This window comes from Pimephales promelas, chromosome 14, assembly GCF_988280905.1.
Source record: "Pimephales promelas chromosome 14, fPimPro1.hap1.1, whole genome shotgun sequence".
NCBI lineage: Eukaryota > Metazoa > Chordata > Actinopteri > Cypriniformes > Leuciscidae > Pimephales > Pimephales promelas.
In genome coordinates, this window is record NC_142782.1 from 23752209 (window position 1) to 23777113 (window position 24905).

Here is a 24905-nt window from a genome sequence, read left to right on the forward strand (position 1 = left end):
ACCTTTAGGGTAACCAAAATGAATATATTGCAAATATCATTAATTAATTTTAGTGTACAATACAATTAGGGAATTTTAGTCTGATTCAGCGGTAATCAGAATGCCAAATTCTGACTGACGAGACGAGGAGCTGGGGATGGAGGAGGGAATTGGCTTGATAGCTGTTGATGATACTGTAGGAGCTTATATATGTAAACAGTGATGGGCGTCGTATTCCTATTGGTAGACGTGGATGAGCTGAGAGTCAGCTGATGCGAGCTTGACTAACGTGACCTGCCAGAACTGTTCATGTGATCACAGTCCCTGCAGACAGGCATCAGCTGAATCACGTTGCTCTACAATAGCGTGCAGACGTGACTGTTTGCCCCTTGCTTATTGTGTAAATTAACATATTTGATTAGACAACATGAATAGTGAGCTTGAAGCTTCAATTTCCCTGTGGCCTTATTTTCAATCCTGGCTTGCTCTGAGGTTAATTTTACACCCTTGTAAAGTGTGGGGAGTAATTGCTGTTTATTTCATAGTGGGATAATGGGATTAAAAGAGAAGCTCATTTGTTGATCGAAATGATCTGTATCACACTTTTTAGCAACTTGTTAAAAGTATAAATTGCAGCACTATCTTTTACACTCAGAAATATTATTTATTTTTTTTCATATTAAATAATTAACATTAATATATTTATAAAATTTAAATGTTTATTTTAAAAATATTCTGTTTTCTTTTGCATAATTAATTCTAGTAATTTAATTAATTAATTATAGTCAATCTAGTTAACATCCGCTGAAATGAATAGTTTCATGTTAGTTAAAACACAAATACTGAATTATCTGAATTAGTTGTGTGTGAACCACTATAAAGGAGGTCAAGTTGCTGTGAATGATGACGGCTGTATTCAGCACAATGGACAGCTCCCTCTATTCATCCTCTAGCTGGGACAGCTTCCTGAAGCACATGTAGGTAAATGTGTGTAAATTGATGTTGGGTCATACTTCAAGTCAGCTGTGTTTAAAGGTGCAATATGCACAGGATAAAAAAGGTATAGACTCATACAAAAATAATGCTTCCCACTGTTCCCAGTTATTACTTATGGTCCACTAGAAGTGTGCGGTGGTGTTTGTGTCTACAGTGACACTGCCCTGTGTCTGTATTTTCACGTTTTCTTTTTGCTGTTCTCTGGGCTGCAACCTTTGGCCAGTGGGTGTGTCGCCCCTCCAGCCAATAACGATGTACGGTGCAGGTGAGGGTGAGAAGTTGTTATATCTCAAAACAAAAACAGTTCACCGATGTTGCTATTGAATTGTTGACTGCTATCTGTAACTCGACAGATTACTGGTTAGTGTAATTATGTTTTTATGATGACACGTAATTATCGTCTATTAGCAAGCTAGACTGAAGATAAACTCTCTTGCAAATTACAGCCAGTCATTTAACTAGCATAACTGTTATTAAACACACAGATAGTGCTATTTATGCATGATAAACAAAAAATATTTGCAAAAGAGCTCACCACTCATCTGATATCATGTCAGGTAGAGGGACTGAGCTTCTGGTGGTGTTTTGCTCACGAGGAGGGTCCAAGTTTAAATGTTGTGTTTACAAACAATAACTGAAAATCTTGCATATTGCAACTTTAAACACACCATTCAAAAGTTTGGTATCAGTAAAAAAATAATAATAATAGAAAGGATGCGTTAAATTGATCAAACGTGACAGAACATCATAGTACGTCAGTTGAGAAAGGCATATAGTTCATCATAACTTTGTAATATACATAATTTACCTGCTATATTGCCTATGTACCTGATTTTTCATATTAACAGAAAAATATACTGATAACCTGGCTTCTCTTGATACTCCCCTATTTCTTTGCAGTCATAGTTAATGATATACTAAAGCCCGCTCGCTAAATGATATACTAAAGCCCGAAACTTGATTTTCACCACAAGGGGTCTTTAAAATAATATTAGCTCTAGTGTTTATGTGTGTACTTGTGGATATATGATGCTACAAACCCCTCAGAGGTACTGTGATCCCTACCATCTTGCGCCAAATCCTGTAAGACAGTGTGGAACCTCGGTCGCCATGGCAACGCCACTCTTGACTCTGGCTCACAGCAACCCCTCCCACATCTGTTTCTCAGCAACCGTCACCAAGCAACTCTCTCCTCTCATCCCCGCCTTCCTCTCCCCTTCTCTGAGTCTGCCTCTTCCAGAGAGAGTGACAGCATCGAGAAGGAGGGATAAAGGGTGGTAGCAGTGGGGAAAGAGAGATAATGATTAAAAAAGAGAGAGAGGGGGCGGTATACTTACAAAGAGATGGAGAAAGACAAATGATGAGCAAGAGATAAGTAAACAGGATTACAGTAATGGACAAATAGAGAGTAAAGCGAGAATAATAAATGCTGTGAAATAATGAAGTAGGAACAGACAGGGTTGAAAAAGTGTCATGCTTGATCATGTTTGGAACAAGATTGTGAAACATTTTCAGGTCACCATTCACTCCAAAATCAAACGGAAAAATAACAGAAATTATATGTATGATGAATTATATATTTTTAAAAAGAGCATGGCTGCATTTATTTGTTCAAAAATACAGTAAAAACTGTATTAATTTAATGTATTCCTGTAGTGTTTAGTGTCACACGATCCTTCAGAAATCTTAAGACACATTTCCTATTATCAATGTTAAAAACAGCCATGCTGCTTAAAATTTTTGTGGAAATTGTGATATCTTTTTTTCAGGATTCTTAGATGAATAAAGAGTTCAAAAGAAGAGCATTTATCTGGAATAGAAATCACATGTAACATAATAAATGTCTTTCTGTCACTTTTGATATAAAAAAGACTAATTACAGTTTACATGTGCTTAATTGTCATTAAAATAATGTCACAATGTTTCTGGTTGCTTTCTCTTTTTCTCTTTATTATTTATTGAGTTGTCAGGTTCTGATATGTACACTATTATAAAAAATGATATTAATGTTTTCATCAGTGTTAATTATGCAGAAATCATAATCTAAAGTGATGTCTCCTCCATTCCTCTCAGCTGGTTGAACTTGCTGCATTCTGAAGCAGAGACTTTCTGATAGCTCAAATGACCTAGTTAGACTTTATTAATATTGCAGTCAGCAGCACGTTGTAGCGTTGTTCTTTGGGAATCATGAAAGGGGAACTGTGAGGAGTCAACTGACGTTGACTCCGCCCACCACGGGAGGCTGATAGAGCACAGTCATGAAGCATCATGTCTGTCCAATCATGTGGAGATATGATCACGTGGTGTCCTGGTGACATTAAAATAGACTGAGTGCTGCATGAGTAGTAGCTCAAAGCACATTTAGATGATGTGGGTCTACGGAACATTTGTATTATGCAATAGACAACACCAATGTGTGCAGGAACAATATGAGTATGGTGACACTTCATACTGTACACCTAGAATGAGAGCATTTGCGGTGATGAAAGTGTGAAAGCTTGAAACTTTTCTGTGCATATGAGCTCTGTTCGTTTTTGTAAAATGAAGCATGACTGTATTTAGTTTGATTGTATCGTTTTTTGCCCGTTTGCTGCAGTTAAAATAGCCGCTATGACAAAGAGCACTCACTGTTTCTCGTTCATCTTTAATATTATGCATTTTATGTACTGATTCCATTTATACTTAGAATTTTCCTTCCAAAATCATTAGTGGCAAGAAAACGTATTTGTTGTCTAGGGTAACATCCGTAAATGTCTCTCACAAACGCAGCGCGGCCACTGGCGACCGGCAGCGACAAAGTTGCTTGTAGTGTGAACGGGGCTTCAGACTTTTGTTCATCCTCGGAGCACAAATGAAGATATTTTTTAAGATTTCTGTCCCTCCAAAGACAGCTACACAATTGAGAGATTTTGTCAGAAATTTTGATTTTTGACTTTGAATTTTCTTAGAAGACACGATGACTTTATATGATGAACATATAAACATTCTCACACATTCATTCTCGTGTGTTACGCAGCACGTTTGAGAACCAATGAGGTTTGTTCTCGCGCATCAAGCAGGTTCAGTCGAGCTTCTGTTCATTGATCAATGTTTATATGTGAATAAAGTTCAATCTGTTCTGTTTATCATATAAAGCGATCGAGTCTCTGCAGAAAATTTGGTCTATGCCGCTCAATTCATATGGATGAGTTTTACAATCTGTTTATGAACTCTTTAAAGCATCAAAATGGTAGTTGTGTAGGCTGTCAATGGATGGACAGAAAGCCCTCAGATTACATCAAAAAGATCTTCATTTGTGTTCCAAAGATGATAGAAAGTCTTATGGGTTTGGAACGACATGATGGGACATGGTGGGTAATTAATAACAGAATGTTCATTTTTGGATAAACTATCCCTTTAAATATAACCACTGACATTTTGCCATTTTAATTGGTTTCATTGAAAATATACAGTAGTATTTCTACACTGAAAAAGTTTGGGAAAAATGTTCACTCAGAAAAGAAATGGCAAGTGACACATTGAATTAAACATGAAATATTGAAGTAGAAAGACTGAGGGAGTATTTTCTTGTATTTTTTTTTTTGTTTGTTTGTTTTGTTTGCAACTTTAAAAAAGCATTTTTTTACAGTACTTTAAGCCAATATATATATATATATATATATATATATATATATAATATCTCATAGCAACATGAAAAGCTGGCACATCCAACAATATTTATGTATTGTTATCGATGCCCTTGCTGTTTATTATGCTGCATTTCAGCAATTATGGACAAGAATTTAGCGAACTCATCAATTCTCATTCATGTTCTAAAAAATAACATGCAAGAGTGTGATGAATGGCAAAATGTAGGTCATGAGACTCCTACAAATGTAGGCCATAATTTTAGTTTCTATTTTTAAATGTTAATGAACAAAAATCAATGAGAATCCCCCTAGAGTTAATTCGTTTTGGACATGCACAGATTTAAATGAATAAATTACATTTTAACAGTAGTATTTGTGAAGTATCCAAAGAAACAAACTTTTCCTGTCATGGAAATCACAATTTTAATATTCCCTAGCCTGATACTGCAGGTTTACCTTGGCCGTATGAACCCTGAAGAAAAGAGAAAGTGACACAGGAGAGATGAAGTGAACAGAACACTGAGCAGCTTGTGCTGAAGAATGAGACAGATGACAAATATGGGGAGAAGGCATCAAAATGGTGGCTAATGTGGAATATGATGAATTATATAAAGCTGTCCTGAGGCCAGGGAGAATTATGGAGACAGAGAGAACGAGAGACAAATATCACCAATCTCTCATGTGTTTTGATGTCCATGTGAAAGGAATGAGACTGAGACGAGACAAAAAGAAAAGAGACTTGTCACAACAGAGTGGGTTGAAAAGTCTCTCTCAGCGTACTTCAATGCACAAGTCCTGACAAAAAGCTAAACATTAATTAATAAATGGCAGATGTGCAAAATGAGGAGAGAAGTGTAGTGATACATCCACACTATTAAATAAAAGTGTTTTTTTGGCATGATTCCATGAATACTTTTAACATCCACAGAAGCCTACATTTCCAATGCAATTAAAGTGGAAAAGTGTTCTTAAGATAATTACATTTTTAAAATATATATATATATATATATATAAATGGTTCTTTGGGGAGTCCAAAATGGTTCTACTATAGAATCATTTTACAAACACGCCCTTTTTGAACCTTTATTTTTAAGAGTGCACTTTGAGAAGTAGCGCGAACTGAGTGATAGCACTGACCACCAGATTGACATCATATGGTTCCCCTGGACCGCGCGACGAATCGAGATGTGACTCACACAGATTATGTCACATGACACTCTGATTGATCTTAATGGCACCGAACAGAGCCTGTCAGAAGAATCGATGCAATGTTGCCTGAGGTGCGGATCATGCGCTGCAAACAGGAAGCGGTTTGCCAAGCTCGGCTGGCACTGGCAGACGCGTTTTCGCGCACTTACTGCTGTGTCACGCTGGCTGCACGAGCCTGAAGAGATTCAAAGGATTGGGAGAGAGAGAGAGATGGAAGGAGGAGGAGGAGAAGAGAGGGTGGCCAAAGATGAGAGAATGAGCTTCTCATCATCTCCTCGCTAATGACAGCACATGAAATCGCAAATCATGCCTTTTATAGTGAATCCTACTCCGCGCGCACGCCGTGAGGGACGCTGTCAGCGCTCGAGCCAAATTAGCGATCAAATGAAATAGCGCTTGCGCATCGGGACGTGTTTCTCTCGCAACAATGTGGTGCATCAACTGTGCGTCGGATAAGACTCCAGCGATTCTTCATAACAAGCTTGTGTACTGGTAAGACGCAATGTTTTGATTTTGATTTTTGGAGGGGTGACACGACTGGCTGGAATTGTTTGTTGTCTTGTGCTAAGTGGATTTCAATGTAGCCTATGTTAGAGTCGTTCATTTAAATGACCCTGTTATGAAGCATCACTGGAAACACAAAAACCGCGCAATATGCGTGTGCGCGAGCCCTGTTTATTGTCAATGGAAGCGCATCTCTAGCCGCAGAGAAAACGCTTGAAGCCAACGTGTCAGAAGAAACCACTACCCAAAACAGTCAGTTATGCGTTTAAACTATATGTTACTACGTGAATACCTGTAATATACAGAGTTATGTGCTTGTGCAGTCAGTGGTCTCCGTTTTTGAATCCATGTTCTTGGCAATGACTTGTAGGTCACAAGTTCCCTCAACACAGGATCGCCCTCATTTGAAAACAAGTACTGACTCACGCTTGAATCATTTTTCCTCTTTTATGAGTGCTTTACTGTACACATTGAGGTGACTGTTGTTTATTCAAACATTTTACTGTCGAATAACATTTCTGAAGCTTCCTTTGGATTTGGTATAACCTGTTTGAACACACTAAGGGTAATTGTGTGTGATGGCCTTTTGAAATAATGGTCTGTTTGATTGTTTGTTTATTGTTAGTCTAGTGTAAAGTAACTATTTTCATTTGATTTTTACAGTTTTTGTTGCCCATTTGACAGGATTAGCAACCCAATTCTCCACTGTAAAAAATGGGATCTTAAAGAGGTATTTTTACCTGATTTTACCCATAAAATGAGTTTTGTTTGTATAAATTAATGTATTAGTACAGTATTTATTGATTATAAAACATTTGTGAATTTAATAACTATTTAGATGATAACAGATGTTTCAATGTACATGTTATGTTTATATTAGCATCATTTTATTTGAGTTTTTTTTTTAATACATTTTCTCAATTTGTAGCTACTACAGTGCTAAACACTTAAAAGAATTTGTGTTTGGCTATTTTTATTAAGAGTCACCTTTTTTTGGACCATTGTTTGTCAACAAAAGCTATCCAAGCAGAAATCCTGTTCATGGATGAGCTAATATATTAAAGTTTTATAAATGTTTCTGGTATTAAGCTGGGTGCGGCTGAGACCCTGGGGCATTTTACATTGCTGTTTTTATTATGCTTCTATGCTGCAGTTGGCCACTGCAGCTCCTTTCGTTTTGTTGTTTGTTTATTTTACTATTCATTTTACATTTAATGTCCACATGCTTATTCCCTGAACTTACTCTGTTACGGTTCACTTAAATTCACATTATTATTTCATTCTTATGAAATAGCCACAAGTGCTGAATTAATACTTATAGAAGTCACTTTATTTGATGAAATAAAGTTGTGGGGTAACTGTTTTACTTGGTCAATACTATAAAAATACATTTGAGTGTGTTGAAAGTTCTGTTAATCTGTGCATTCGTTATGGTGGGTGCTATGAGATACTTGTTGCACATTACAGTAAACTAGATCGATATCTTATTAATAAAAGCTGAATCACTTCTGTTGCTAAATAACATGCAATTCGTTTTTTCACATATTGTATGTATACTGTTAAATAAAGCAAAAGAAAACAAGAGATTCAAACAATAAGACTAATGATGTGTTTTATCGACAAAGGTATCCAAACAGTTGCTCACCTGTCTAGTAATAAAACACATCACATTTTAAAGCGTCCTTGGTGTTTGCATTGTTTCTGCGGAAGTAAAACTCGTGGGTTATAACGTGGCCATTGACACGCTAAAGACACAGGCTGTTAAAATTGTTGATTTCTCTTGATTTAAACAATGTTGGAAATGTAAATAATAATGTAAGTACACAAGTCAACATATCATTTAACATTTGAATATTTTAATCCAAAAATCTTGGTTTAAAGTCATTTTTTCAAGCTTACAGTACTCTAATGTGACATGAAGTTGTGATGTCATGAGTGAGTTGTACACTCTGTAACTATTTCATTTATTTACACCAGTATGTTTGATTTAGTTCAACTCAGGGACTGGTTGTTGTGACTGTGAGTATGAGAGGATGGGAATCGGGATTATGACATTGACAGATTTATCGCTCCAATCGCATATTTTGTCATATTTGTTCTGATTTTGTTGTTATTGTACTGTCAGTTATTTTGAGGAGGTGCTGCCTCTGTTTTCTCTTCATAAAACACCTCTGTCTGAAGGAACATGCTGTGTTCCTTAATGCTTCAAACCTCATGTTCTAACTCTGGTACTTGAAGTATCATATACAGCAGCCTGTCAAAAAAGCATGATAAAAATCTTTAGTACATTCTGGCTGCAGTAAAAAAGGCTTTTTCTCTGGGCTCTCGCTGTCTATTTTTCAGTTGGTGGGGGGTCTTCTGAATCTGCTAGTCCTATCGTGTCGTGTGAGGGGTTTAAACGGTGCTGGAGAGATTTCAGCTCTTTTACAAGCTGCTGAGAGTTACAACACTGTCAAAGAGGCAGCGAGAGACTGAGTATGTGAGAGAGAATCGCTGTTCTTCACCAAGTGTTCTGCCTGTAAGTTGGTCTTGTAGTTTTTTTTTTTCCTCACTGTTGCCGTCATGATGGAAGGATCTAGAGGACTGTCATCTAAGGAATTATTTATTAAGCGCTTCATCGCTCTTGTTGCATGATAGTAAGTGAATGTAACCAGACGAGCAGGCTAAGTGCAAGGCCGTCAGATTCATACTCTGTGTGACCAACTGTTTTCCAGTTTAATGCTGTATTGAATCTTTGAGCATAGTTTTAGCTTTATGAACTTTTGAACATTGAGCATAGGGGTGGGCGGTGTGGTGGTAGACACAATTAACCAGTAGAAATGTGTCAACTGGTAGAGATTTTGGACTCATCTATATGCAGTTGCGCTCAAGAGTTGCACTGTCACTAAAGCTCATCCCTTAAATGTGTTTTAAGCAACATGGTTTTAAATCAAGTGAGCATGTGCATGAAGCCGCGAAAGAGAACTTGTATCGCCCGTCTTTGCAAGTATCCTCTTAAACAGTCATTTATGTTTTAAGTGATCGTGAACAGTTGAGAAAGAAAATGCATGTATAACGGACGGTATATTGGATCCGTGCATTCGCTCTTAAAGTGACAGGAGCCTAATAAACCTGCTGCAACCTGTCATTAATGTTAATCAAACATCAAAAACTTTTCTTCACTTAATCACTTTTGGATCTTTAATGAGAATAAATATTTATTTTATGTATTTTTTTTACACTTTACACAATTGATGTAGTATTTCTTATTTCTAGTACTTGAAGTTTTTCAGGTTTGTCTATTTCATTTGTGTCTTTGTTCTATTGTAGTTTGTCTTATTGCTTGTAATTAGTTTCTTTCTTTTCCTTTTATCAGACTGTTTACTTGTTTTCAGTAAGCTTGAGGTTTTTTTTAGTTTTATTAGTTTTAGTTTAATGAATTATTAAATTTCAATGGTATATTTTTTCCTTATTTAACCTTATTTAAAGCAACAACAACAACAAAAGCGGTATACGAGTTCAAAAATGCTAAAGATTTCTTCTGAGCTTTGACCTTTCTCTCACCCTCTCCTTCTCTTCTCACCCCCGGCTATGTGTCCCACTGTATCAGCTTTGGTCCTTTCCTAATGCATTGGATTTGAGTCACAGTCACAATTTTCATCTGCTTTATATTTACTCACACTAATTCAGTTTTTCCTTCTGACTATATGTATGTTTTAGCACTGCGCAAAGATTCTTTCATATCCATGTTTACATGCACAGATTTTAGTTTTTGTTTTCTCTAGTGCATCACATTAATTTCAAACACATTTATGCACATATGAAGTGGCATGTAGTTACCATAGCAGTGAGATGCTTGTGAGTCCTGTCAGAGAAAGAGACTGTGTCAGCTGACTAAAAAAGTTAGGCTACTCAGCATGGCATCTCAGTGAATACCTAATTGGCATGTCTTGCCTTTCATACATGTCTAAAAATATGAAAAAAAGCTTTCTTCTTATGCTGCTAACTTGGTGAGAGCAGTAAGTCTTGCATTAACAGTTCATGCCCAATTTAGTGTTCGGCTAGATGTGGGCTATATTGTGCACACAGATGCGAACTTAAACTAAGTTTAAGTAAACTTAAGTTTCTAGGATGAATTATTTAACGAATTGATGGATGAATTATTTAATTATTTATTTAATAAGTTATTTGCTGCATTTCCATTTGATCACCATATTATGAGGGAGCATTTCTATGAATTTTCCATGAAATTATGCGATCTGATGAGGTTTGAGTGATTTCTCCCGTCTGACTATCCCGTCTCACTATAAACAGAGTTATACGAGTCAACTCGAGTGCATGTTTTTAATGACATGTATGCGGATGCATTAGTCTGCTATTAACAAATGCTCAGGGAAGAGACAGAGAAAACATGAAACCCAATAAATACACGATTATAATCATCATAAATGATTTGTGTACGTTCTTCAAGCAGTCTTTGGTATTTTCCTAGTATTTGTATTTATTATCGGAGTGGTTGGCATACTGTATGTAAACATATGATATTGCATCAAGATTTTTCTCAATTTATTTATTTTTTCTAAATTTTCTAAACTCTATTTTAAACTAATCTTAATTCTAACATCTAACATTACTTTTCCTACAGGCCTAACATTCTAACACTTGAAAAAGAAACAAAATTTACTTTAAGATTGATATGTTGAAACTAAACTTTGAGATGGCTAGACAATATCACAAATATATCTCATGACATATGTAGTAATCAAATAAACTTCGGCACTTAGGCATTTGATGTGGTCAGAATAGCTACACTTAGGCATCAACCAACGAGGAGAGGGGAAGTCACCCGAGTGTAATTTTGCAGATGGGGTCACTTGATTCAACTTAAGTCAGGTGCATAGGGGAAAATTCTGCCAGAATGTGTACACATTTGGACTTAAAAGCCTTAATGGAGTTGTTTTATGCATTCCTGTGATTGCACGAATAGATATTTCTCTTTTTATGTGAAATGGTGAATGTCAGTTTGATTCAGCATGATTGTCTGACTCAAATTAATAAATTACTGTCACTGTACCATTTTTATTGTAAAACATTGGTGAAATAGTGATGCTGGAATCTTAAAGGTGCCATAGAAAGGTGTAAGAAAAGTGCTCACATCCCCTATACAGCCTGAACAACATAACATTTATATCCATGATCTGCCATTTTCGCTATTGTCCTTCTTTCGCTTTCTTCTTCACATACCTGCAGAACTTCTGATGATTCGGCTGTGCAGGTCCATGTTAAGACTACCTTTGCTAGAACATGGGCTGGTATGCAAATTTGGGGGTCTTAAATATTAATGATCCCGACTCAGTGCAACCTCACAGTCGGCTGTATTTCAGTGGTCTTTTGCACGCACAAGAGATTGATTTAAAGGAGGAAACAATGGTGTTTGAGGCTCATATTTTGTCAGTTCCATGTACAGAACTCAACTATGCCCAGGGAAATACAGTTTTCCATTCTATGGCACCTTTAAGTCTTCATGTCATGCTCATTTTGTGATCTAGCTCGTTTTCAGTCAGCTGGTGAAATGGCGGGGTGGTTTGACTTCATTTTATAGAAGTGTGTTAAGGGCGGGTTTTATGACAGCGCTATGGGGATAGCCTGACAGTGGAATACAACTTGATTTTGGCCGAGGCTATTGGCCCCGCCAGGCACTTTGTTAGCCCTGGCTCTCTCTGGTCTGACAGTGGAAAAAGCTGATATTGAGGTCTGATTGTAATAAGATATTATAATATGATACTGTCTTTTTTTTCCCCCGTATAGACATGATTTAATATATTTGGATCAGCTCAATTCCATTTGAAGTTTATGCCTGGTTTTGTTTGAGTTAGTCAGATTATTTGCCTACTGTCTATATTTAGACACTAAATTATGTCATTATTAATCTTCCTTGAACATTCGTCTTGTTCAGACTGATCTTTGGAGTTCAAAGTCGTGTGTTACTTTTGTGTTTTCAGCAGTCCTGCTATTTTAAGCCTAAAACGTTGATGTCGTCAGTGTTTCTCTCTTCTGTGCTGCTGAAGCTGGGATCCGGTTTGGTGTAGATGGCAGGCAGCTTGAGGTTGTGCAAAAAAAGCGAGTCCTCTGTGTCGTGACTCGTGACATGCAGCAGTCTTCTCCAACACTCTCAAGCTGAGCCTTTAGTAATGAACGCAGAGATGGTTCCCAAGGCCGATTTAGCAGTTCTGGCCCGTAGCTTTAAACAGGAAGTGCACTTTGACTGCCAAACACGGCATTTTGAGAGAGTGCAGACATGACGTCGTACACTCTCTTTGGCTTCTGATGCTCACTGCGTGAAGATTTGTTGTTTGCTGAGTGTGCAAAATGAAACTAGCTTCTAATGCTTTATGATCCACGCTAGAAATAGTAACATCATGTTATATTTGGACATCGAAGCAAGTAATCCAATGTATAGATAAAATGCATGTATAGCATTTTCGTTTTTTGTGGCGGAAAGAGAAAAACAGCCGGAAATATATGCAGCCCTTCGGTGTTCTTCAGTGATGCGCTTCCCGCTCACATGGTCTGATAATAATACCTTTGTATGACTATACATTATTTGGATAATTGGTCAAAAACAAATCTGCTGAATCAAAATCCGTTGCATGAATTATTTTAGTGAATTACTTTTAATAAAAGTGTGGTTTCATTTTATTGGCATGTATTCTTTAAATTTAGTATCATTAAAATGATTGAATTTCATAAAAAAATAATTCTAATATTAATTATGCAGCATTATACAGCTTTACTGCAGCTCTAGAATAAAGTTATTAAAGTTAGTTTTGATTGATTCACCTCCGTTGCAAAGATCCTTAGTTATTAACTAAGAACGCAAACCTTGAAATATGTTCCAAGTTTTTTTTAAAAACGTTATCCTCTCTATGTAAACTTCAAAAACATGAATCAGTGTAAATGCTGACGGCGTGCTCATGCATATTACATGTTTAGTCTGTAGGTATGCGCGTTTGAATATATATGTGCGCAGGCATGTAATCTTTTTTTTTTTTTACAAACTGACCTCATCAAATTACTTGTCTGGCCTTAAAAATTCATAATATGTGAAATTCACATATATCCATGTGAACTGGAATAATTTTGACAACGTTTTATCTGTAAAGGAAAGGGAAGGAGGCCTTCACAGACTACTCTCTAAAAATGCTGGTTTATTTTAACCCAATTTTGGGTCAAATATGGACAACCCCAGCTGTTGGGTTAAATTTATAAATTACATTTTTTTAATCCAACAATTGGTTTTGTCCAAAAATTTACCCAAAATTGGGTTAAAACAACCCAGCATTTTGTAGACTGTAGAGACTCCTATTGCAATAGAGACAAAACACCAAAAATAAATCTAAAAAAAAAAAACCAAAAAACCTCAGGTTATAGTAAGGGTTGTGACATCTCTGAAACACACTCAAAGCGGTTGCCCAGTGACAACACACTGGTCCGGCAGACCATTCAGAACATATTGTGCTTTTCAGAAGGAGGGGATTCATAGAGACAGGAACTAAAGAGGGCGTTACTGACAGACTGGGAAGAGAGGTGCTGCAACAATCTAAAATATGTGAATGAAAAAAATGTTTTTTTGAACATTCAAGCATGAAAATTGTTACTAAAAAAATATCTTGCAATGACACATTCTCACGGTCTCACACCTTTACCTGCATGATAGCAAAGATGCACATGCAGTAATCTTAAGGAGACGGATGACTCAGAGACTAAATGTTTGCACTTTCCATTTCAAGAGGAAACCATGTGCCTGTGAGTGTGAATTAAGTCTAAATTAAGCATCCAATTAAATGTGCAGTGTAACTGTCAGCATCAGATTTAAAGAACTAGTATATTGAAAAATAACATTTCTGACATGCATAGTACAAGACATTTATTAAATGGACAAAAGCCATGGAAATATTTTTCAATATCTTCTTTTATGTTCCACAGACGAATGAAAGTCATACCGGTTTTTAACGATTGTCACTTTTGGGTGAGCTTTCATCCCTTTAAATCTCATTCATATTTATTTGGACATGGCTTTTTCCTTCTTTTCTTTATATTAAATCATGACTAACAAAATTTTGGGCTGTTTATTATATGGCTTCAGATTTGTTCAGTATTCTTTGAAGAAAGAAATGGCATTTATAAGTAGAATTCTTTTTTTGTATCATTATAACTGTCATTTTTAATTAAGTTAATGCATCCTTGTTAAATGTATTAATTTATTTAACAAAAATTATACTGACCCCAAACCTTTGAACAATATTGTTTTTTTAATCAATAGAAAAGAAAATCTGAAATTCGTATTTTTGTTTTGTTTTACAGTTGTTGTTTTTTTACACAGTTTTTCTGTTTTATAGGTGTGATTTTATTTTATTTTTCTAATTTCACGTGAATTACCCCATGATATTCACATAAACATGGTGGTTTTATGTTTTACATGCTTTGTTAAATAAATGCCTTTCTCTCTGCACCCTTAATGAAGATCTCACCCACAAAATCACTCCCAACTAAAGGCTATGATACTAGACTGATATCATGGATTTACTTTAATTCTGAGCCTACACTAATTTAACATGATTATGAAAATCGTTAGAATTGATAATAAAATAGCTCCTAGCTGTGTTACACCAGCCCCCATCTCCTGTAGCAAAGATAAAACCTCTGTTCCAAAACCTAGTGTGCTGCCTACGGAGGCCGCATTTTAAGACCTCACATGGCTCTTCCATTAGGGAGGCAGCTTAATTATACCGCCTCCTACCCAGTTTACGCCAAGTTCTAAGGCAGCATCACATGTATCCTTTGTAGAGAAGGCAATTTTATATTACACTGCAATGAGCTCTGTAAAAGGTGAGAGAATTAAATAAGCTTATACTTTCATTAAAATGGTTCTATTGGAGTTATAAAGTATTTTGGCCAACTATTTATTTATTTATTTTTTTGCTAGGTATTTATTTTTATGCTTGGAGTACCCTGGTGTTAGCTAAGCAGCATGCTAACACTAAACTCTATTGAAATTCATTTTAAAAAAACGAGTCTCCTTTGGTACTACAACCACAAAAACAATGGCCACTGCCTAGTGCAATTTGTAGAGTAAAAGTAGCTGATTACTTTCCGATTGTGTTGTGGATTGCTTGTGGTTTGTGGTGAGATCCCAGTGACACATGATGGGTAATAGATTTACACAGAACTAGCTGAGGAAACAATTCAGTAATCCTTCAAAGATCAATGGCACACACTCTGTTTATCTGTCCATTTGCTTTTTGTCTGCTAGTTGTAGTTTTTTCTAAAAGCTTTTTCTAACAGCATCATTAGATGTTTGCAGGATTGCATGTAATGTTTTATTAGTTATTGTGGACCTTTAAACATAATAATGAATGTCAATTACTAAAAAATCATGACAGATTGATTGCAGAGTGACAATTTAAGTGCTCTATTACATAATGGCAGATGAATGGTTTAGTGATACGTTACATTAGCATAATGCAAGATCATTCGACTGAAAAGCAGATGGCTCTTTTAGATCATAAAGTTAATGGTGCTGCTTTTTATTACTTTATTATTGGTTTAATAGAGCAAGCTAAAGCTGTACTGATGTCTGCTGTGACTGTGAGTCCTTTATATTTGTGTTGAATTACTCGTATTATGTATTTAAAAATCTGTTTTGATTGGCTTCTGTCTGGAGAGCGTGAATTACTGTATTTTATTACTAACTGAGGCCCTTGACAAAATTATAATCCCAGTTTGCATATTATCTGTATTTTAATGTGTGCAAGATTAGCGTGTCCTAAATCATAGTGTGTTGAAAGTGTTCCGGTGGCCATTTCTGGTAGATCTGTGCATGCTTTTGAGCTAATATTGCAGAGCCACTCGGTTGCCTTCCGTTGATGAACGTTTTCTTTAACAGGTTACACTAATGCTGCCAAACGTATGTAGGAGTCTGACTGACACTTTCAATTAACTGCCATTCACTGACTCGCACGGAAATATTCCTTTCTGTCAGCATCTCCCCCGCGACTTCATGAAAATACAAGTGTACACACACACAACTAATGGACATGCACGTTTTGCTCTCAGTCCACTTTAACAGTCAGAAATGGTTCCTTATATTCTATGCCGGTTAAATGTATTAAATCAGATATCTGTGAAGAATTATAAAGCATCTGCTATATGAATAAATGTAAATATAATTTGCTGATCTTCATGTTGTACAAATCCGTATGACTTTCTGTATGAGACCAGGGCCTCTATTTTCAATGAAGGTAAAAGAGGACTGGGGCTGTCAAACTTCAAAATTACACAAAACAGCATCATAAAAAGGGTCTGAAGTCAGTTAAAATTTAGGCCTAAAGGCCCTTGCACACTGAGTCCGAAATTTGCGTCCGAAATTTTCGCACGTTAAAAAATAAATACGACCTCATGCTAGGTCAATCACGCTTGCACACTGCCTCCAAAATTTTCGTCCGTCATAAAAAAAATCAAATTGGGCATCCGTAGCAAGCAGTTTGAATGGAGTTTGAATGATGTTTTGACAATTCAGAGCCACCGAATCACGAATACGAAAAACCGCATACGAAAATTACGGACTCAGTGTGCAATGGCCTTAAGTCACTGTTCGCTAATAATCTTTTCCTCTGCTGTTAAAGGTGCAGTATGTAATATTGACAGCTAGTTGTTGAAATGGGTATTGCAGTCCAAATTCGAAATATTTTAACGTTAGATTATAACGTAAGGGGAAGATTACAATATAATGTTCTACAAATCAAAAACTAGCGTTCTGTTTTCGTAAAGAACTTTTATGGCTACTCAAAAACTGACATCATCTTGCACCAACATAAATTAGAAAGTGGAGTTCTGTGGGTCAGATACAGTATTTTATCTTTCTAATGTGTCAGCATTATTTAAATAAATGTTTAATTTGTATTAAACCTCATAGCTTGTCATTAATGAGTGAATATGCTGTTTTTGAAATTTAAACGTGGATTTTTATTCTTATTTTACATCTATACACAGTTTCATTTCACTTTAAGTCATTAAAATTAGTCTTGAAAGTCATGGAAATGTTTTGGTAGAAATGTGTATGAGCCCTGTAACACTGTCCATAACACTGATGATGAATAAATAATAAATAAATAAATAATAATACAAAGGGTTTATCACATAAATATAGTCTTAGTGATCACTTCTTTCTTTCTTTGATGAGACATCATTCAAAAACACAAAAAAACCTTGTGACCGGGTTCCTGCCACAGCTGCATATCCGTCATGAGCAAACACACACATACACATACAGTATGCACATATCTAAAGTCACTGATCACCGCAGGATTGCACGGCTGGACTACTCGGCACTATTCCTGGACACACATCACCATACACGTCCTAGACAGGAGAGAAAGTCTGAAGGACATTTATTGCCATGTGTGTGATTGAAAGAGAGAAATGGAAGTTTTACTATGCTGCCTTTTGTTGGAACAGTATATTGTGAAACTGTAGGCTGTATAACAATCATACATGGAATGTGACAGTGTGTAGCGGTATAATATTTCAGTTGATTGCTGTTGAGACGATTGTTCTCAAGCTTTTCTGTTGCTGGCAAGACTCAGCTGTTGCCGTGTTGATCGTTACCAGCCCCTTGGTTTGAAGAGATTTGTTACACACAAAGAGAGAGGACTGTATGTGTGCGGTTGCTACTGTACTGCTCGTAAACTGCATCGGCTCTGCAGTAATTGACAGATCGTCGATGCGGTCATCAGGAAACCCTCCGGCATGATTCAGCTGATCCCAGAGCAGCTCCTACACAAACACATGCTCCCTATCACACCGCTGCAGACATCATGTGTGAGTGTGTGTTCTCCTCCTTAGCCATGTGCTTCCACCGAAAGACTAAACTCCCGCACAGGGCCCACGCCTACATGTGAGTAAACAACTGGGGGAAAAAACACAGAATGATGAACATTTACATGTTATTTGTCAAGATTTGTGAGAATCGCTTAAATTGACTTATAATGCTTAATATAATGACTAAAACGCATACTGAGTGTTTTTAAGTGTCTGATAACCAATATCTAATGAATTTTTAATTAATAGTTTATTATTAAGCCAGGCTATGCTTGCATAATAATAATTTTTAAAAAATGATTACTGTTTTATTAAGTATTATTTTATGGCAGTACTAAAAAGGGTGACTGAAGAATACAGAATAAAAAGAGAACGTGATCTATAATTACTTATTTATTATAAATGTCAACTGACAAAAAAAATGCTGACAACAGGAAGTGAGTCATCACAGTACAGTACACCTGCTTCAGGGAGAGGGGGATACTGAAGTCCGACTTGTTTTTTTATACTTTTTTTCGTGCTTCTCTCTTTCTCGCTTGCTCTTTTTCTCTCCGAGTCATCATCGGATGACTCAGTTCTTATCATTTTTTGATGCCTGACTTGGCTTCTCTCGTTGACAGTATACCACACATGCTACTGTTTTTCCCTTCTCTCTCTCTCTCTCTCTCGCTCTCTGTTCCTCTTTCACACTCCCTCCATCTTTTCTCTCGTTCTCCTGTATTCCGGCCAGATGGCTGAGTCCTGGCTGGGCTGCATATGGGCATTTGAAATGCTAATGTTGGTCAGTGTGCTAATATGTTTGTCTCCACTGATCAGTTTAAGTGCCAAGATTACAGACTTGTTTTAGTCTCAACTTGTCAACAATGACCATTTCTGGCAGTTGTTGACCTAGACCTTGTTCTCTATCTCTCTGTCTCTCTTTCTCTCTCTTTTTTCCTCTTAGTGTGGAGGGAGATCCTCAGTGTCCGGACACGACTAGCTTTACCGACAGCACCTGCAGTCAGGGCCCATACCTGGGCAACTCGGACCGCTACGGGAACATTCGAAACATTCCCGGCCCTCAGGGGCCTCCTGTGGCCCCCTCAAGTCCAGCGAGCCTGGCCTGGGCGCAACGGACCCGCCACCAACCCGCCAGCCTGGCACTCCGCAAGCAAGAGGAAGAAGAGAGCAAGCGCTGCAAAGCGCTCTCTGACAGCTATGAGCTCTCCACGGACCTGCAGGACAAGAAGGTGTGGATGTGTGTGTGCCTCAAGAAATGCATATAACCATTTTGACCTGCCATTGTGTATTTACGCTGGGGCAGTACCATGGTTAAATGTGTGTATATATAAGAAATATATACATAAACGTGTGTATTTCTAGGCATGGTTTGCTTAATCTTATTTTACTGACTAAAAATCAATCAATTGTACATCTTGGGAATGGGAAATGGGTCAATGTTGTTGATATTTTATTTATTTTTTGTCAATGCATTAATTAAATAAAAAATGCATCCAAATGAAAATCATACATACAAAGACTTAAAGACATATCTTTTATGATGGGCATGTTAAATTTCTAAATTATGATTCGTTTTAATTTCTTTTTCATGCAAAAAGTCAATAATTTCAGGATGGTATGACCAAAAAAAAGCAGTTTTGTTCAAATATTACATGGAAACATGCATAGTACAGGATTGTATCAGATGGTCATGCCGTAGTGCTTTCATACAGTTATTACGGTGGAATTGAATGTACAGTTTATCATATTTATGTACAGTGGTGTTTGCACATATCATAAAAATAAATCGTGCCATCACTAAAAAAACTGTATTACCATGTTTTCATACCATTAATGAAATGAAATCTTCCGCTTGTCAAACACTGTTAACTTTGCTTAATTTGTGCTTGCTTAATGTTTGCCAAAACTCTCAGCGGCACAAACAGCCCATAGGAAAATCTACTCATCACAACGTGTTTGTGTTTTAATGTGCATGGAGGCCATATTACAAGCTTTTAAACTACAGTCATGCCTTGAATGCACTTAATGTCATCCAGTCATGCTAATGTGAAGCCAAACCTCCATCATCTCACATAATGAAAGATGGGATTGCAGTTATGATCCATAACGTGCTGTTATGTTTTCATATTACTACCACCAAGGATTTCTGCATTGTGGAATTATCCACTCGTGGAAGAGTGACTAAGACTTCCGAAAAGATTCATATGCAATGTACAGAAATCTATATTTTATTTGATTAATTATTGAACTACATTGCTGTTAAATTGAGTCATTTCCCAGATTCTTTGTGTTTCAGGTTTGATTGGTAAAGTATGTAGACGCATTACTAGGTTTGAAGAACAATGCAACATGTCTTTCTGTCTTCAATTCCATTCAGGTGGAGATGCTGGAGAGGAAGTATGGCGGTTACTTCCTGAGCAGGCGAGCGGCTCGCACGATTCAGACAGCATTCCGGCAGTATCGCATGAACAAGAACTTTCAACGGCTGCGCAGTTCCGCCTCAGAAAGCCGAATGACACGCCGGATCATCCTGTCAAACATGCGTTCGCAGTACTCGTTTGACGAGCGACAGCCACAGGCAATATAACAGTATAATGGTTAAAGCCTGTACTAAGTGGAAAATTCAGCTTGACTGTTAGATATTGATTCTGTTTTATGTGATATCTATGTCATTTTAATTCCTATTTTTAATATTAATTATTGCTCAGGTTCAGCCCCAAACGCCGCAACAGCAGCAAGGTCGATATACCAGCCATCACACTTCAACTCCAGGAACAGCTGGCCAGGCAGGAACCACAGACACACAGCAGGAGACTGACTCACCCGGACACTGTCCTTCAGACAGAGAGGAGTACTCGCATGCAGATGACGCCTTCAACAAACAGGTGACAGATGAGTGAAATAGTCCCAAAATGGGCCTTAGAAGTCATGTTAGATTTAGGTTCATTTAAATTAATTTCAGTCCAGGTCACATACAAAGTGGGAAAAGTATCGGAAGAATATATTAGATTTGGTTTAAAGTAGTTTTTACATGAGACAAATGAGAACTTATCAACAAATCAGGCACACTTATAATCTTTCAAAACACTCCATGAATTAGACTAAGAGAACATTTGATTACTTGACAATTAATAGACACTTCTTTCAAAGTAGCTAATTGCGGAGACAATCTTCCTGTAGCCTGAATTGAAGGCTTTTATTAACGGAGAGGAAGAAAGAATCCCTTTTCAGGGCTTTATTTCACTTTTATTTTCTGCACTAATATGAAATGATTTAAATGTGGAAAAATGGCTACTGGTGGAATTAGGCAAAATATCAGAAATGCACTGATATTTAAAATTCTGGTTGACACTGAAATTCTGACAATGACTTTTATGTTATGGACAATAACTGATAGTGATGTTCTATATTTTGCTAAGTTACTTAAAAATAAAACACTGAAAACTATAGTAATATAAATGCTTTACATTTTGCAATTTATTTAAACAGAAAACAGTTTTATTTATTTTTAAAAATGACATACAGTGCATGCATAATTATTAGGCTAGTCAATATTCTCGTCATAGTGTTTTCCTTTTCCAATCACAGTTGACCAATTCCAAACCACACCAATCTTATTAACTACCATTCGTTTTTTTTATGTGATATATAATTTGTTAACCAGAGCTGGAAGTGAAAGATGCCTTATATTCATAATTGCATAATTATTAAACAGGTTTTCTTTTACAGGTAAAATTGGCCAAAAAATTGGCCATTTAACTCACAATGAAAAGTCAAAGGCTATTAAATTGACATGAGAAGGATGGCAGGCAGCAGGGTCACAAAAACAGATTGAGAAGGAAAGATACTAACTGCAAATGACTTAAGAATTAAGGTGAAGAATTAGTTTTGAAGCCTTCAGGAACCCTTTAATCTCCAGTGCCATTTTCCAGAACTGTCAACCTACTTTAAGTCTTCAGAAATACTAGGTATCAGGTTCTCAGATACTTTTCTAAAGAATCCTGAAACATAACCCCAACTTAATAAAAAAACACAAAATGTAGTGTGGTGAAATGCATGAGGACTGTGAGTTCAGACCTACCCTGAAAGGTCTGTCTTGCTCATTGTTAGCTGCAGCTCACACCATGGCTCTCTTGCTGTTGTCTGACTTCAACTGGTTCTGGTACTTCAAGAGTCACTCAACATATCTGTCCATAAAACTGGACATTTCAGCTTGTGATTCTTATTAAGTGGGGTCATGTTTCAGGATTCCTTGCTTTAGCAAAGTCTCTGAGAACCTGACACCTTTTACTTCTGAGGAATCCAGGTAGTTTGCTGTTCTTGAAAATGGCAGCACTTTAAACTAAGAATAAAGGCGAAGAATAAGTGTGAAACCACCAGAAATTCATTAACATGCTTCTTTTCTTCTCCACCTGTTTTTGTCACCCTGAAGCAATGAGCAATTCGCTGTCAAATGGTCACACATTTATTTAAAAAAATTCTATAGCATTGCATCCTTTCTCATGGGCATTTCATAAATTGATTTTTCAGTGTGCATTAAATCTCTCTTTTTTAAAATTTATAATAATTATACATATATATCTTAATATAAGGCGTTATTCACTTTAAGCCCTCATCAACAATTACATATCGGCAATTGATAATTATATACAAATCTTAAGGGTCATTAAGATTTATGTGGATTTCAATTGGTAAAATGTGCTTGAAAAAAATATATTCAAAATATCAACTTGCCTAATAATTATTCACGCACTGTAATTCACAATATTAAGGTTTTTAATGTATTTTTGATCAAATAAATGTTGCCTAAGTGAGCATAAGTGACTTCTTTTAAAATCCCCAAATCTCCAAAAAAAAAGCCTCCAAATGTTTGAACAAAAAATAAATGAATGTGTGCTTTCTCTCAGGTGGCCTCTCTGGCTAACTCTATGGACGACACTCTGACGTGTCAGTCAGGTCGAGGAGATTCTCAGGATGGTGGTGGGGGAGGCGGCGACGAGAGCGAGGATTTCGGAGAGTGTGTGTGGAGCAACAAACCTACCTCACGTAGGGGGGTTTTGGGCGAGCAAGAGCGTCTAGGGGTCATGCACGAGGACAGCACAGCCACCTCGTACAGCGATGTCACGCTTTATATGGACGACGGCATGCCATGTTCTCCGCTATCTATTGAGCGGGTTCCCTCTAGCACGGACACCGAGTACTGGGGCGTCAGCAGTGGCGTCGGAGGCCGCGAAGACAGCCGGGATACAGAGGGTGGCGGGAGCAATAACAGTCGGCGGAGCACGCCGTGCACCGAATGCAGAGATTTCCGCTTGCGTGGTTCACACCTTCCCGTTCTCACCATAGAGCCGCCTAGCGACAGCTCCGTTGACATGAGCGACCGTTCAGATCGAGGCTCCCTCAGCAGACAGCTGCTTTACGAGCAGGAGCCTACGACGGGTGGATCACCCCAAGGGACTCTCAAGCACAACCCTCCACCCCGCACGCCCAATCCCTGCGCAGCACAGGGCCAAACGCGACCACAGGGTCGCCCCATCCCGTCCCCTCTGCCTACACACTTACCGCACCATGCTATGATGCACCACCATCACCTCCCACATCTTCACCATCCACTGCATCACCACCCTTTGCCACACATCCACCACCCCTACCCAGACCCCACGTCTCCCTCACCCACCCAACCTCCACTCACACCTCTGTCTTCCTCATCCTCCGCGCCACTGCCCCCTACTGGCTTGGAGCACTCGGATGGGGACAACGACTCCTTGAACTCCACCACCAACTCCAACGAGACCATCAACTGCAGCTCAGGCTCTTCGTCTAGGGACAGTCTAAGGGAGCCGTTGCCTCCTCTAGGAAAACAGACCTATCAGAGAGAGAGCAGGCATAGCTGGGACTCACCTGCCTTCAACAACGACGTGGTACAGAGAAGGCAATACCGCATCGGACTCAACCTCTTCAACAAGTAAGAGATGTTCAATGCGTTACATAGGGGTGTAACGGTACATGTATTCGTATTGAACCGTTTCGGTTCGAAGCTTCCGGTTCGGTACGCATACAAACCGAACGATTGCTTGGACCATTTTTCCTGCCGGCAAAATTCGTGCTGACGCGGCCAACACAACGTTGCGCAACATCAAATGGCAAGCGTAATGAATGCAGAACGAAACTGCGCTATAAATGTGCTTCACGGATCGTTTATCAGTTCGGACCAGCAACATCTGTGCAGCGCGAGCCGATCTCGACCAAGCGACACTGTTACTACACAGCGCTAAGAGATCCGGTAAAGAAAACATTTGAATTCGCCACTCGGGTAATAACATCGCTGCGAGATCTAGTGAGATGCATTCACATTTCTCCGTTATTAACCGCAGATCTCTATTAGATCAAACAGCGCTGTCATGGAAACCAGGAGAAACATTGTGCCGTGAATGAACTTTACGTCCACAGACCAGCAACATTCACCATGGATTTTATATAGTAACACTAACTGTAACCAGTTTGGCTGGAATGGTGAAATGCTTTCAAGTAGTACTTCACACATCTTTTACCAGCACTTCAAAATTCAAATATTATATAAATAAATATATATTTAAATGTTATTTTTAATGTGATGACCAAAACATTATTTGTTCACCCTTCAAAGATGACCCCCATTTATAAACCTGAAAGTTTTAAGATCTAGGAAAACTCACACTTATTTAAAAATATTTTTTCTTTAAACAAATA

General features: G+C 37.6%; 1 protein-coding gene across 3 annotated transcripts in view; it reads left to right on the top strand.

Moving 5' to 3' along the window:
* Positions 1-24905, top strand: part of iqsec2a (IQ motif and Sec7 domain ArfGEF 2a) — a 73880-nt gene that overhangs the window by 35389 nt on the left and 13586 nt on the right. For 2 of the 3 annotated variants that reach the window (XM_039657922.2, XM_039657923.2), the window contains 4 exons: positions 19120-19405; positions 20554-20754; positions 20885-21061; positions 23084-24141. In XM_039657922.2, the coding sequence (XP_039513856.2) occupies positions 19120-19405; positions 20554-20754; positions 20885-21061; positions 23084-24141 (1722 nt within the window). Of the gene's footprint in view, positions 1-5809; positions 6306-19119; positions 19406-20553; positions 20755-20884; positions 21062-23083; positions 24142-24905 lie in introns of those variants that run through there. The other variant, XM_039657924.2, reaches the window with a different exon arrangement.